We start from the raw sequence: 13,419 nt of genomic DNA, 5'->3' as shown, positions 1-13,419 counted from the left end.
GTGATTGGATCTAGATGACCTGGGAGCGTGGAGCAGTGCGCGGTGGCCCCAGAAACTATCTGTTGGGCTATCTCATGTGCCGTTCTTTAGTTCCTTTCAGAATGTGGCACCTACCGTTGTCTTGCAGTCACCGATATTGAGGTTTCGTGTTGGGCATTCGGCAAATAAATTCCCGCTCTCGAAGTTCAGGATTCTATTATGGTGTTGAACCGAGTAGACTGTTATTCTCTTACATACGAGCTTAGGATTAGGAAATTTAATGAGAAAGTGCAGAATGTCAAAATTTTGAAAAACACTTATTCTAGATACTTCTAATATTTCTACCAAACTAATATTAATATTAATAGGCTGTTTGTCTCTGAATTCGTTTACGTCGGCACCTAGAATAGCTGGGCTTACAATATTTAATTTTGCTAGGGTTAGGCCCATAAGGATGTTTTCTAGGTCTGTAATGATGATTCTATTCTTTGCTAAAATGATTTTTAACAAGTGTTTTTCTTTATTTGTTTCGTATTTCTGAATCATTTAGACGTTCTTGAAATTTTATATTTAATTCTGTCTGACCTTCGTCTGCCCTCATTAACTGGTTCTGATTAAATCTTACCTGTTCCCAATCATTAAAGTCAGGCGTACCTGCAATAACCTTGAGAGCCGTACCAATTAAATTAATACTTCTAGTAGCCCTGTGGTGGAACTTAAGGGTGGTCACCAACTTGCGAATATTTCTAAGGTCCGTTGCTATAACTGGTATTCTGTGGTCGTCTGTGAATGTCCTCGTCATTGCTTCTGCCTGGTCTGCGTAGTCCTCGTAGGTCGTCATGTTCGTTGCGTGCTGTAGGTATCCGTAATTCTCCCAGATTACAATGTCATTGTCTTCTATCGGGATATAGTCCGCGTTCGTGTAATCGTTTAGTTTGAATGCCGCGTCCGTCCTAATAGCCGTTAGTATGAAAATTAGAAAATACTTCTGTAACCTAGAAAGAATAAAGAAAGGAACAAAGGGGTAGGTTAAAATCTTGTGAAGGTGATTAACGTAGATTGTCCTTGTGGACCACCCTCCCTTTAATAAGGACCGTGGTCCCCAGGTTTGCATCAATAATCTCTTCTGAGCACAGTGGTGAAAGCTTATTCCCCAGGCGTTTGTTTGCTTTCAGGAAATCCTTATCGCCCACTTGGTAAGTTTTATGGATCCTAGCTTTGTTTATGTATTCGAGAGTTTTCTCCTGAGCTTGTTGAATTTTTTGGCTAATTTCTGCCTCGAATTCGGCGGGTTTTGAGTGTAAAATGTCTATGGGTTTTTCGTTAGTCACCGAGTGAAAGGATTTATTGTATTTACTAGTTGCAAGAAGATTTATCTAGGTGGTGTCAATTAGATTGTTCTCCAGCTTCAAACATTGTGCTATTTCAGCCAGAAATGCTGTGAAATCTCTCTACTTGGCCATTTGAGGTGCTGTGTAGAGGTGGGGCGTTAGAAACGGTAATGTTATATTTTTTCAGGAGAATGGATTTTATGGTCTTGGAATTTAGGGATTTCTCGTTATCGCAGTAGATCGTTTTCGCTTTTGGAAAAAAATTCTTTATTGGAGTTTTTACGTCCATAATAGTTCTTGACGCGATCACCTGTACTGTGACGAATTTCGAGAATTTTTCCACACACGTAAGGAAAAGAGTTCCGTCTGTGGAAAAAATGTCAATGTGGAGGATTTCCCCCACAGAAGTAGGTATAGGTGTTTGTGCTACTGCCTGTTTGGACGGGTGGCGTTTGTACTTTGCCATGGAACAGATTTTACAGTTTGATGCTACATCTGTTGCTAGCCGGAACATTTTTGGAAAAAAATAGTCCCTTAGGGCTTGTTTCAGATTTTCCTGGGCTGCTCGATGCGCTCTATTGTGTTCGGTTACCATGATATCTTTCTGTTCGGTTCCGTTTGTTATGTCCTGTACAAAGCATTTTGAATGTCTGAACGTAGTGTTTTGGAATAGTTCCACGAGTTTGTGTTGAATAAATGCCAGGATTGGTAGGGTTGGTACATTGCGTTTACCACTTCGGCATTAACCACCTCTTGCAAGGAATTCAGTAGGTTACCGCGGTCATTTATTTTTACTATGTGTCTAACTTTGCTTTTAAACAGAATGAACGTGTTTACGGATGAGCTGTTACTCTCTTCAATTATTATTTTATTCCTGAAACAGTTACCCGCGGTGTCCGTTGTGGCTATGGTATACGTTAGCGATTCCTCGCTATGTATAGTAGCCATATCGGAGTCCTGTTCTTCCTTTTACAACGGGACAACGCGTCAGCGACAAAGTTTTCTTTGCCGGGTGTATAAATCACCCTTGCACCGTGGTCGTCAAGAATTTCTTTCCAGCGCTTTAGTTTAGCGTTAGAATTTTTATCAGAGACGGCGTAAGTGAGTGGCTGGTGGTCGGTAAAGATCTGTAAATTTTTTACTCCATACAAATAATTGCAGAGTTTTTGTAGTGCCAGCCTGCGATAGAACCGCCCCTAGACCAAAACCTGACGCGTCCGTTGTTAGATCGAACGGTTTCTTATAGTCTGGGTAGGAAAGTAAAACATCTTCTGATCTGTTCCTTGTTCATTTCAATGCTTATTTTTCTTGATTGGTATTTGCTTATCTTACCGTTTTCGCCCTTAAGAATGTTAGTAAGAGGCCTTTCAATTGCTGCAAAATTCAAAAAATCTCAGCTCGAAAAGGGTCTTTGGTTGGGGAAATTGCTTGATGGCCCTGACCTTTTCGGGTAATGTCCGCAAGCCCTCTTGCGTCACTATGAATCCCAAGTATTCAATGCTCTTTTTGAAGAACATTGATTTTTCTTGAGATACTCTCATACCTGCTTCGGAAAGTTTTCCTAGAACCCATCTAATGAGTATATTATGACATCGTCTACATAAACAAAGCATATCTTTGAAATTCCATCTCGTAGGACATCATCGATAGCTCTTTGGAAAATACTCGAACATTCTTTAGTCGGAATGGCAATCTACAGAATTCGAATTTACCATTGTTTATTGAGGAAGCCGTCTTCTGTCGGTCTCTCTCTGCCAGCTTTTTGGGAAGCCGGATTTAAGGTCGAGTGTTTTAAAAAACTTTGACTCGCCCAGGTTCGACAATATTGTCGTAATCGCAGGGATAGGGTATCTATCGTCTACGGTTTTTTCGTTTAGTTTTCTAAAGTCGATAACGAAACGCTTCTTGGCCCCGTTCTGGTCGGTTCCTTTTTTGTCAACAACCCACGTTGGATTATTATAAGGAGACTTGGATGGCCTTATTACGCCGTCCGCAAGAAGTTGTTTACCTCTGCGTTGACGAACTCAGTTACAGCCATGGGGTGCGGGTACGACTTTGAGTACACCGGTTCCCAATCTGTTTTAATTGTATCAACAGTATTTATATTGAAAGGAAGTGCTTCGTCTGGATCAGCGAAGGCTTTGTAATTGTCAAAGGCAGCTTTTACTGCGGGGGGGACGTCCTCGTCATCTATTTTGATAATGTTGACATTTTTCTGCCTTAGCGAACTGGATCTTTTCGGATCCATTATTAGTGTGGAAAGTATTTGGAGTAAAATCGAGTTTCGCATTCACTTGTTTAAGCAAGTCGAGACCGATAATACCGTCAAAATCTTTCAGAACTTCGAGAATGAAAAATGGTGATTTAACATTGAATATGGAAGCAAAACATTTTTTCTCGATTTTTGTAAAGCCGTGGATTGACTTTACGTTAAATGGGGTGTCCACAGCCACGACGCCTTTCTGCCCCGGGAGTGGAGTAATATAATTTTTTGAGGTACCTGTATCGATTAAAAGCTTTATTTCCTTTCCTGCCAGCGTATGTGTAATGTACCCGAGTAGGGACTTTACCCTAAAAAATTAATAGAGTCCTCCGCGTCCAGGTCATCCTCTATTTCTGTGGCGCATGCTTGCGCAACGGAATCGTAGTCTTCTTCGCCGGACTGCTTCTCGGGCATGAAGTTGATTTTCTGTTGGGTCCTTGTCGATTGCCCTTCTACCCATGCCGAAGGCTGTCTAAAACGGGATGAGGTATCCACATTCATGGGCTCCACCCTTGGTTGTTTCCGGGCGTTTCCCGTACCGGGTTGATTATTGCCTCCTTTTTGAGGTCTGGCAAAGTAAGGGGTTTTTTCATTGCCCCCAAATTTCGAGTTTTTTTCCTGGTCTGCAGGCCAATTCTTTCAGCCGCTTGTCGCTGGTTGTTTGGTTTACTCATTTTTTCCTCGTTGTGGCGAGCAAAACTAGCCGCAAAAACACTTCTTTCGTTGCTCGATTCGTGTTCTTGGGCCAAAGCCAATGCCGATGGCAAATCTTGTGGATGCGCGGGAAATACGGCCATCTTTAATGATTTTTTTACGCCGGATATGAACGCATGCAGGGCGTCGTTCCTGAATTTTTGTTTCAAAACGGCTCCTGCGTTAGCGTCGTGGGTCATAATAATTTTATTTGTTAAAAACGTTAGCTTCCGTTCTACTTCATCATAGTATTTAAGTAAGGGTAAATCTCCTTGCCTTAATAAACTTAATTCTTGTTGAATTACATGTGTCGAAGTTTTGTCTGCATACGTGAAATCTAAACGTGCCAGTATGGCGTGGAAATTTAACACTGTATTATATGAAAACAATGCAGCGGACGCTGGTCCTCTTATTTTGTTTTTGAGGATTGCAACTGCTTCATAGAATCGACTGCTGCCATCGTAAGGCTCGAATACACTGTATGCTGCTGTGGCAGCCTGCCTCCAGGAGACGTAATTCTCCTGTTCCCCTTCAAATTCTGGGACAGATTTTACTATATCTAGCGGTTCGGTACATTCTATTCCGGGTACAGTTTTAATCTCCTGATACGTTTTGATATCTGGAGTTTTGATTTTTAATGAGTTTATTTCTGCCGTCAATGCGGCTACCTTCTCATCAAATTCTCGTTGTTGCCTTTCGAGTGCGCCTTTCATGGCGTTCTCGATGGCTAGAAGCTGCTCTTGAGACGTTCCTATTTTTTGACTGGAAAATTCAGAGGTTCTTGTTTCAAGGACACTCTTTCGCACTTGACTCCCGAGATTTCCTATACTCTTCTACAATTTCTTCGTCCGACGACACGTAGTTTTCCGTGGTCAAAATTAATAATAACAAGAAAGGAAAGCTAACTTCGGGCGGAGCCGAAGTTGATATACCGTTGCAGTTCAGTCGCTGTCCGCTAGGTGGCGCCACGCATCTTATATTATTAGATATATAGTGGATCGTATATAGTCGGCCGATCCTTATGAAATTTTGTAAATACGATATTTTGGTCAAACATAACATGTGTGGAAAGTCCCAACCCTCTAACTTAAAAAACACCAAAGTTATGGCATTTCCGATCAATCAGTTATATGGCAGCTATAGGATATAGTCGACCGATCCCGGCCGTTCCGACTTATATACTACCTGCAAAGGAAAGAAGGGTGTGTGCAAAGTTTCAACTCGATAGCTCTAAAACTGAGAGACTAGTTTGCGTAGAAACCGACAGACAGACAGACAGACAGACGGACAGACGGACATGCTCATATCGACTCATGAGGTGATCCTGATCAAGAATATATATACTTTATAGGGTCGGAGATGTCTCCTTCACTGCGTTGCACACTTTTGACCAAAATTATAATACCCTCTGCAGGGGTATAAAAATTGCTGCGGGTTTTTATATAATTTTGTAATATTTTGTCAAAAAAAAATTGTAATGCATTTATCTATTATTTGTAATATTTTTCTCGTTTTTATACCCTTGCAGAGGGTATTATAATTTTGGTCAAAAGTGTGCAACGCAGTGAAGGAGACATCTCCGACCCTATAAAGTATATATATTCTTGATCAGGATCACCTCCTGAGTCGATATAAGCATGTCCGTCTGTACGTCTGTCTGTCTGTCCGTCTGTCTGTCGGTTTCTACGCAAACTAGTCTCTCAGTTTTAAAGCTATCGAGTTGAAACTTTGCACACATCCTTCTTTTCCTTGCAGGTAGTATATAAGTCGGAACGGCCGGGATCGGTAGACTATATCCTATAGCTGCCATATAACTGATTGATCGGAAATGCCATAACTTTGGTGTTTTTTAAGTTAGAGAGTTGAGACTTTCCACACGTGTTATATTTGACCAAAATATCTTGTGTACAAAATTTCATAAGGATCGGCCGACTATATCCTATTGCTGTCATAGAACGATCGAAATTGACATAACTTTGGTGTTTTTTAAGTTAGAAAGATGGGATTTGGTACAGATTCTATTTTGGGAAAAACAATCTGATCTACCAATTTTCATAAGGATCGGCCGACTATATACGATCCGCTATATATCTAATAATATAGGATGCGTGGCGCCACCTAGCGGACTGCGACTGAACTGCAAGGGTATATAAACTTCGGCTCCGCCCGAAGTTAGCTTTCCTTTCTTGTTATTAAGAAAAATTAATTTCCAGTGCACTTTTTATGAATAGTACAAATGAGTTAGCTGCGCAAATGCTTGTATTCGTACTCAAATTTCAGGGAAAAACAAGAAAGAAAAGCTAACTTCGGGCGGAGCCGAAGTTTATATACCCTTGCAGCTGAGTCGCAGTCCGCAGGTGGCGCCACGCATCTTATATTATTAGATATAAAGCGGATCGTATATAGTTGGCCGATCCTTATGAAAATTAGCATATCGAATTATTTGGCCCAAAGAGGAATCCACTGAAACTCCCATTCTTCTAACTTGAAAAGCAACCAAGTTATGGCATTTCCGATCAATCAGTTATATGGCAGTGTCGCCGCTTGGCCGATCACGGGGAATGCCTTTAAGGGGGCATGTGCAAAAAACTTTCAAAAAATCGATTTTTTTTTTTTGCATTTTCCTAAAGTGTATATATTTAGAAATGTGTTCACAACATTTTGAAATGATCCGGTGAAAATTCATTGAGATACACATGTTTAAAGGTAGGGGCGTCCGGTTTATGTAATAGTGAGTTGAAACTTTAAACACGTTTTTCTCAAAACTACGTTTTGAAGTCTGTGACCACTCTTACTTGAAAACTAGTGACCCGATTGTCTTATATTTGGCATGCTTCTTTAATACATAATAATCTAGTACCTAATCGAGGGATTGATTTTTTTATGCAAAACTTTTTTTTTTACAGCTGAAAAACTACCGCTTTTTTTAACGAAAAACGATTGTTCAACTTTGATAGGTCGCCATTTTGTCGAATATTTTTATTTTTTAATATCTATCGATTAAGTACTTGATAAACTTTCAATAAATGTTAATCCGTTTCATTTTTTGATTTCCGACGATCCAAATTTCCACAGTCTTAGTCACCGCGACCCGTGTTTTTTAGACGGACCTCACTTCGACGGGGCATATCTTTGAAACTGCTCAATATTTTCTACACTTTTGTTTTTTTTTTAATTTAAGTTAAAATGATGTACTTTCACATAATAAAGCGATATTTAAAAAAAATTCAATAGTTTACAAGAAAAAAATTCGGGAAAAATGTCAATTTTTTGGCGCTCCAACTGCGCATGCCCCCGAAACAAAACACACTAGTGCTGGACAATAGTTGGAGTTCGGTTTGTGTTGTTGATGTTTTATTCTGGAAGAGTTCCATTAATTACTTAGCTCTTACAACTACTTAGTCTTTAACCTACCGCAGTTTCTCTTCCCTCTTGTTGTGATGGCGCAAATCGGTCTAATTCCGCCAAATTGTTTTCCTCTGTTTAATCCGTTCCGCGACATCCCCACCCCCGTGAAGCAGCCGCATTCACCACATCCAGGACAGCTAACTTCGAAGCGGGACGCATTATTATCTTGGCTCGATCGTTAGTCCGCACTGCCGTTCGACGAGGTACTCCATCTCTCCCGGTGAACACCTCTTCCACGACGCCTCGTTTCCACTCCCTTCGGGGTATGGCAGGATCACGATGAACACCAGGTCTCCTCGGCGAATTGGCTCGACATGCTTGCACCATCTCTCTCTGCGCACAAGTGTAGGCCGGTTCTCATGCACCCATCTCTTCCAGAATCGATCCCGCATCATCCTCGCTATGCGCCACTGCTTCCTGGTAGCGCATCTCACGAACTCCTGTCCGTCATCCTTGGGAAGATGTGGGGTATCGGGTGCTCCCTTCAGCAAATCGTTGGGTGTCAGTGGAGCCTCCTGGTCCACCGTCACTGGTAGATGAGTGAGCGGACGAGAGTTTACTATGCTCTCCGCCTCAATCAGCAGGTTCTCCAGTACGTGCTCCTTGGGCGCAAGTTCCTTCATCGTGTGCGCCAGCACCTTCTTCACGCACTGCACCATCCTTTTCCGGGCCCCCCCCTTAGCTGAGTTCGCCGGGAAATTGAAGATCCATTCGACTCCTTTGGACGACAGCTCGCCCTGGATCTGTGCAGGCTCGAACACTTCGCTGAACCTCCTGGCTTCGCGGTCGGCTCCAACAAAGTTCTTTCCATTGTCGCTCCTAATCCTGACGACGGGTCCACGTCGGCACATAAAGTTCCTCATAGCGATTATGCAGGAATCGGTGGACAAATCGTGAGCCATCTCCAAGTGGATAGCTCTTGTGGTTAGACACGTAAACAGTGCCACCCATCTCGTGCGTCGTCCATCCGTCACAAATAGCTGTTCAAAATAGTCCAATCCGGTAAACTTAAAGCCCTTTCGTGCCCTTTGCAGCTTGCAAACGTTGCATTTGCTCACCACCTTTCGTAGCAGCCTCCGTAAGTTCGTAATTTAGAACTTCTGCCGGATCGCTCCGATGGTTGCTTCCGTGTTTTGGTGGCACATCCTCTCGTGGTGATGCTGCACGATCCTCTCCGCCAGTGCCTAATCGTGACACAGTATGATCGGTCGACGTGCGCTGTATGGCACACACGTCGCGTCGTCGATCCTTCCGCTGGCTCGCATTACTCCGTCCTCGTCGTAGTATGGGGTCAGTCCATGCAATCCGCTGCCCTTGGCGGCTTTCCCTTGGTTGTTCTCAGCAAACGCTTCTCGCTGCGATTGCCGTACTAGCGAGCGCTCAGCTTCAGCGCACTCCATCGACGTCAGTCCGTGATCCTCTCCATCGTATCGTAGTCCACGGCACCGTCGAATAAATTTGAGCACCCATGCGGTGCTCCTCAACAGTCGATTGTAGTTCGAGAATTTCTGCAAGGATATGAAGTTTACAATGACCAAGGCAAACTCACATTTCAGTTTCTCTTCGTCGGGCGTCGGAGGGATCCACCCCTCGCTCGATCTTGGCCAGCTTTCCCCTGATCCTCGTAGAAATGGTGGACCGCTTAGCCATCGCGAACCGATGCTCAGGTCCACGGCCTTGCGCGGCCTCGTCGCGTCGTCTGCCACGTTTTCGGCAGACGGAATCCATCTCCTCGGAGATCCTCGGAATCCTTCGAGGTCTGCACGTTTTTGTTCTCGTACGTGGCCCGCCAATAGGCCGCTGCTGCGAACGCCGACTGACTGGAGTCCACGAATATGTGCAGCTGTAGCATCCGCACGCGTTCACCACCGAAGTAGTAGCGCGGGCATCGGAACTCTTCGATCTTGCTCATTTCTTGCCGCCAATCCTCAAAGGCTGCGGCCAAATCATCTGGTAGCGGCTCGTCCCAGTTGACTCCTTTCCGCCAAATCTCTCTCATTAACAATTTGGCAGTCACCATGTAGCAGCTCAGGAATCCAATCGGGTCAAACGTGGACATGACCAGGCTTAGGAACTCCCTCTTGGTAGGGACGCGTTCCCCTGTCATCACAATTCTCGGGACTCGATGATATTTGATGCCGAACTTGAAGTCTTGTGTAGCCGGCTGCCAGTACATTCTTAGTACCTTCTCCTCAGCTTCGGTCCATCTGACGCTAGCGATGGATTCAAGTGGGTTCAACGCTCTGACCACACTTGCCGAACTGGAAGTAAATCGACACAAGTCAAATCCTGCATCTGCATGAATTTCTCTCACCCGTGTCGAAACAGCGATAGCTTCTTCTTCACTGGTGAAACTGTCGACGTAGTCGTCCACGTAGTGGTATTCCATGATGGCCAGGGCTGCTGGCGGGTCTGTGCTGCTGTACTGCGAGGCATTCACGGTCTTCACATAGTCCGCCGAACATGGTGAGCAAGCTGCTCCGAACGTCATCACTTGCATGGTCATCCCGCTGGTCATCTCCGTTCCTCCACAGGAACCTCTGGGAACCTCTATCCTGTGGCTGCATTAGTACCTGATGAAACATCTCCTTGATGTCTGCACAAACCCCAACTGCTCCTTCCCGAAAATGGAAGAGCACTGCAAGGAGTGGCTTGTAGCGCTGTGGGCCTTTCAGTAGCGCTAAATTGAGGGACACGCCGTTCACCTTGGCAGCCGCGTCGAAGACCAGCCGGATTTTTCCAGGTTTGTTCGGGTTTTCCTCCCCGAAATGCGGCAGGTACCATAACTTGCCTTCCTGGAACCTCTGGACTTCCTGGGGCTCCAGTCGTCGCGCATACCTCTTCTTGACGTAATCATCCATTAATCCCTTATAGGCCCGCGCGAAGTCCACGTCGCGCCTCATTTTTCTTTCGATGTTAACGAGTCTCTTGAGCGCCATATTGTAGCTCTCCGGCAGTCTCACCTTGTCGTCTCTCCATAGCAGCCCGGTTTCATATCGTCGACCTACTCGCTTAGTCGTCTCCTCCAGGATTCTCATGCCGGCTTCTCGTGCCGGCTTTACTCCAAAATTCTCGATCTCGAAATAATCTTCTCCAGAAGATTATCCTGGTGCACGGCTAGGAGGCACGAACTCTGAAGCGGTGAGCTGACCTTTCTGCTCACCGGTCCATACACCATCCATCCAAGTGCGGTGGCTGCTGCAAATGGTCCTCCAGATCCATAGCTTCTTGTTCTGAGGGGTATTCCAAGATGCGCATGATCCAGTCCAATTAGGATCCTCGGTGTCGCATTGTTGTACGGCTTCACTGGCAGGCGCGCATTCGCCTTCACTGCCTGTACATCATCCCGACGCAGGCTCTGCATCGGAAGGTTCAAATTGGCTACTTCTTACACGTTCTTCAGCCCATGGCGCTTTGGCTTGCCCGCTGCACTGATCTGCAGGCTGACCACTTTCGGGTGCTCTTTGGTAGATTTCCCACCAAACCATTGCACGTTCAGTTAGCGACTCTCGCCTTTCAGGTTCAGGCTGCGGATGAGTTTGTCGTCGATGAGCGTCGACAGACGATCCTTCATCCAGCAATGCATAGATGTCGACCTGCGTATTCTCCCCGTACAACGTCACGGGTAGAATCCGGAATAGTAGGTGGCATCCAATCGAATCAACGCAGCTCAGGTTCCGATGCGTCAATTCCACGTCGTATTCCAGTATACATATTCTTGATCAGGATCACCTCCTGAGTCGATATAAGCATGTCCGTCTGTTTTTACGCAAACTGGTCTCTCAGTTTTAGAGCTATCGAGTTGAAACTTTGCACACATCCTTTTTTTGTTTGCAGGCAGAATATAAGTCGGAACGGCCGCGATCGGTCGACTATATCCTATAGCTGCCATTTAACTGATTAATCGGAATGCCATAACTTTGGTGTTTTTTTAGATGGAGGGTTGAAACTTTTCACACATATTATATTTGGCCAAAATATCTTATGTACAAAATTTATAAGGATCGGCCGACTATATCCTATAGACGCCATATATCTGAACGATCGGAAATGGAACAACGTTAACTGCAAGGGTATATCAGCTTCGGCTCCGCCCGAAGTTAGCTTTCCTTTCTTATTTTTTTTACAAACATAGGTATTGGCTTTACTAAGCCTATACTTACATGTCCGTATATCAGCCTGTCTGCCTATTTGTTCCTGTTCAAACTAGTCTCTCAGTTTTAAAGCTATCGAATTATTTTCGAATTTTATCGAGAGTTATTTTGCACGCACCGAGCACCGAAAAGTCTACTATGATAAGAGGGGAGGTGAAGATTTGCGTCCCAATAAAGTCCCCTAAGAGCGAAAGTCAGGAAGTTTTTTTGACAGATTCTATGTGATCTCGGTGTACGCCGTATTGAGGATCCCAGACACACGATCCATACTCAAGAATCGGACGGACTAATGATGTATATAATGTTTTAGTTATGTACGGGTCATTAAATTCTTTTGACTTCAGCTTTAGGTTATTTGCTTAACACCAATTTTGCAATTGAAGTCTACATTGGGAGTGAGTGAATTTATACTGAAGACAAAGATTAACGCCATCAGCGTACATAAGTACAAATGAATCAGTTAAGGCAAAGAGGCAAGTCGTTAATAAACAGTGTAAAAAGTAAGGGTCCATGATGGTTTCTTTGGAGCACCCCAGATTTGGCGCGGACTAAACACATTTAAAGAAGACACGTTTGGTTTTTCCAACTAAGAAGATTAGTTGGAAATCCCAAAAGACTGAGTTTGTTTATAAGAAGCGAATGGTTAACAGAGTCAAATGCTTTACTGAAGTCAGTGTAAATTAAGTCTTTTTGTAAGCCATTCCGGAACCCATCCCAAGTTGGTAGTGGTGGAGCGGCGTTTCATGGCACGGAGATTATTGTACTAAGTAGGTGTTGCAAATGTGATAAGTTATTAAAAAAATATTTGGAATTGCTTTTGGAATTAAAAAAAAATACTTAGAAATAGAGGCATTTCATTGCAGCCTCAGTTTCACTTAAGAGGAAAGATCGAAGTCTCCAGCGATAGATTAAAGGAAAACTCTTTGGAAAGGTTTTTAATTATTCCACTTTCTTTAATGTCAAAATCTATGGAGGAAAAAAAAAAGAGATTTGGTGTTTATCCTTACATTTAAGCTAACTGTGTGAATCACCTGACCAGAGGAGGGGTACTTTAAAGTAATTCCTCTTTCTATATATTATGTGTCCTTTTTTAAATAATTGAAATAATTAAACAATTCTGCCAAAGAAATTGATTCCAATTAAAAACGGCTTAATTTCATCTGTCATAAGGACCGGGCGACTATATCCAATAGCTGTCATATAATTTAAAAGTCATATAATTTTTTTTGTTAATAGGGTTGGTATTATGGGATATATTTTGGCCCGATCGAACTGATCAGATCGACCAAATTTCACAAAGATCGGCCGACTATATCCAATAATTGCCGTATAACTGAACGATCGAAAATTTTACTATTCTGTGGTTTTTGAAGATAGAAGGCCTAATTTGAATTTTTTCTTATAAAAAATCCGCGAAGCTCAACCAGTGGAGGAATATTCCTTGGCGTCTGAGGGTGACATTGGGTGATGTGTTTTGTAGTTGGATCCTTCTTGGATTGCCCACTGTTGACACTTTAACTGATAGCAGTACCGATCAGTATCAGCTATAATAATAGAGTACTCATTTCATACAACGAAAATGGGCGCAAAA

At 43.5% G+C, this 13,419-nt stretch overlaps 1 protein-coding gene across 12 annotated transcripts in view; it reads left to right on the top strand.

The window, feature by feature from the left end:
* LOC6504364 (plasma membrane calcium-transporting ATPase 1) overlaps positions 1-13,419 on the top strand; it is a 177,961-nt gene that overhangs the window by 88,807 nt on the left and 75,735 nt on the right. Inside the window, exon 16 of one of the 12 annotated variants that reach the window (XM_032455774.2) lies at positions 7,342-7,442. The exons of the other annotated variants lie outside the window; for them this stretch is intronic. Within the exon in view, the coding sequence (XP_032311665.1) occupies positions 7,342-7,347 (6 nt within the window). The 3' untranslated portion in view covers positions 7,348-7,442. Of the gene's footprint in view, positions 1-7,341; positions 7,443-13,419 lie in introns of those variants that run through there. 12 annotated transcript variants of the gene reach the window in all.

This window comes from Drosophila ananassae (genome assembly GCF_017639315.1).
Source record: "Drosophila ananassae strain 14024-0371.13 chromosome 4 unlocalized genomic scaffold, ASM1763931v2 tig00000061, whole genome shotgun sequence".
In the NCBI taxonomy this organism is placed as follows: Eukaryota; Metazoa; Arthropoda; class Insecta; order Diptera; family Drosophilidae; genus Drosophila; species Drosophila ananassae.
The sequence above is the reverse complement of the archived record's forward strand: the minus strand, read 5'-3'. Positions and strand labels throughout refer to the sequence as shown.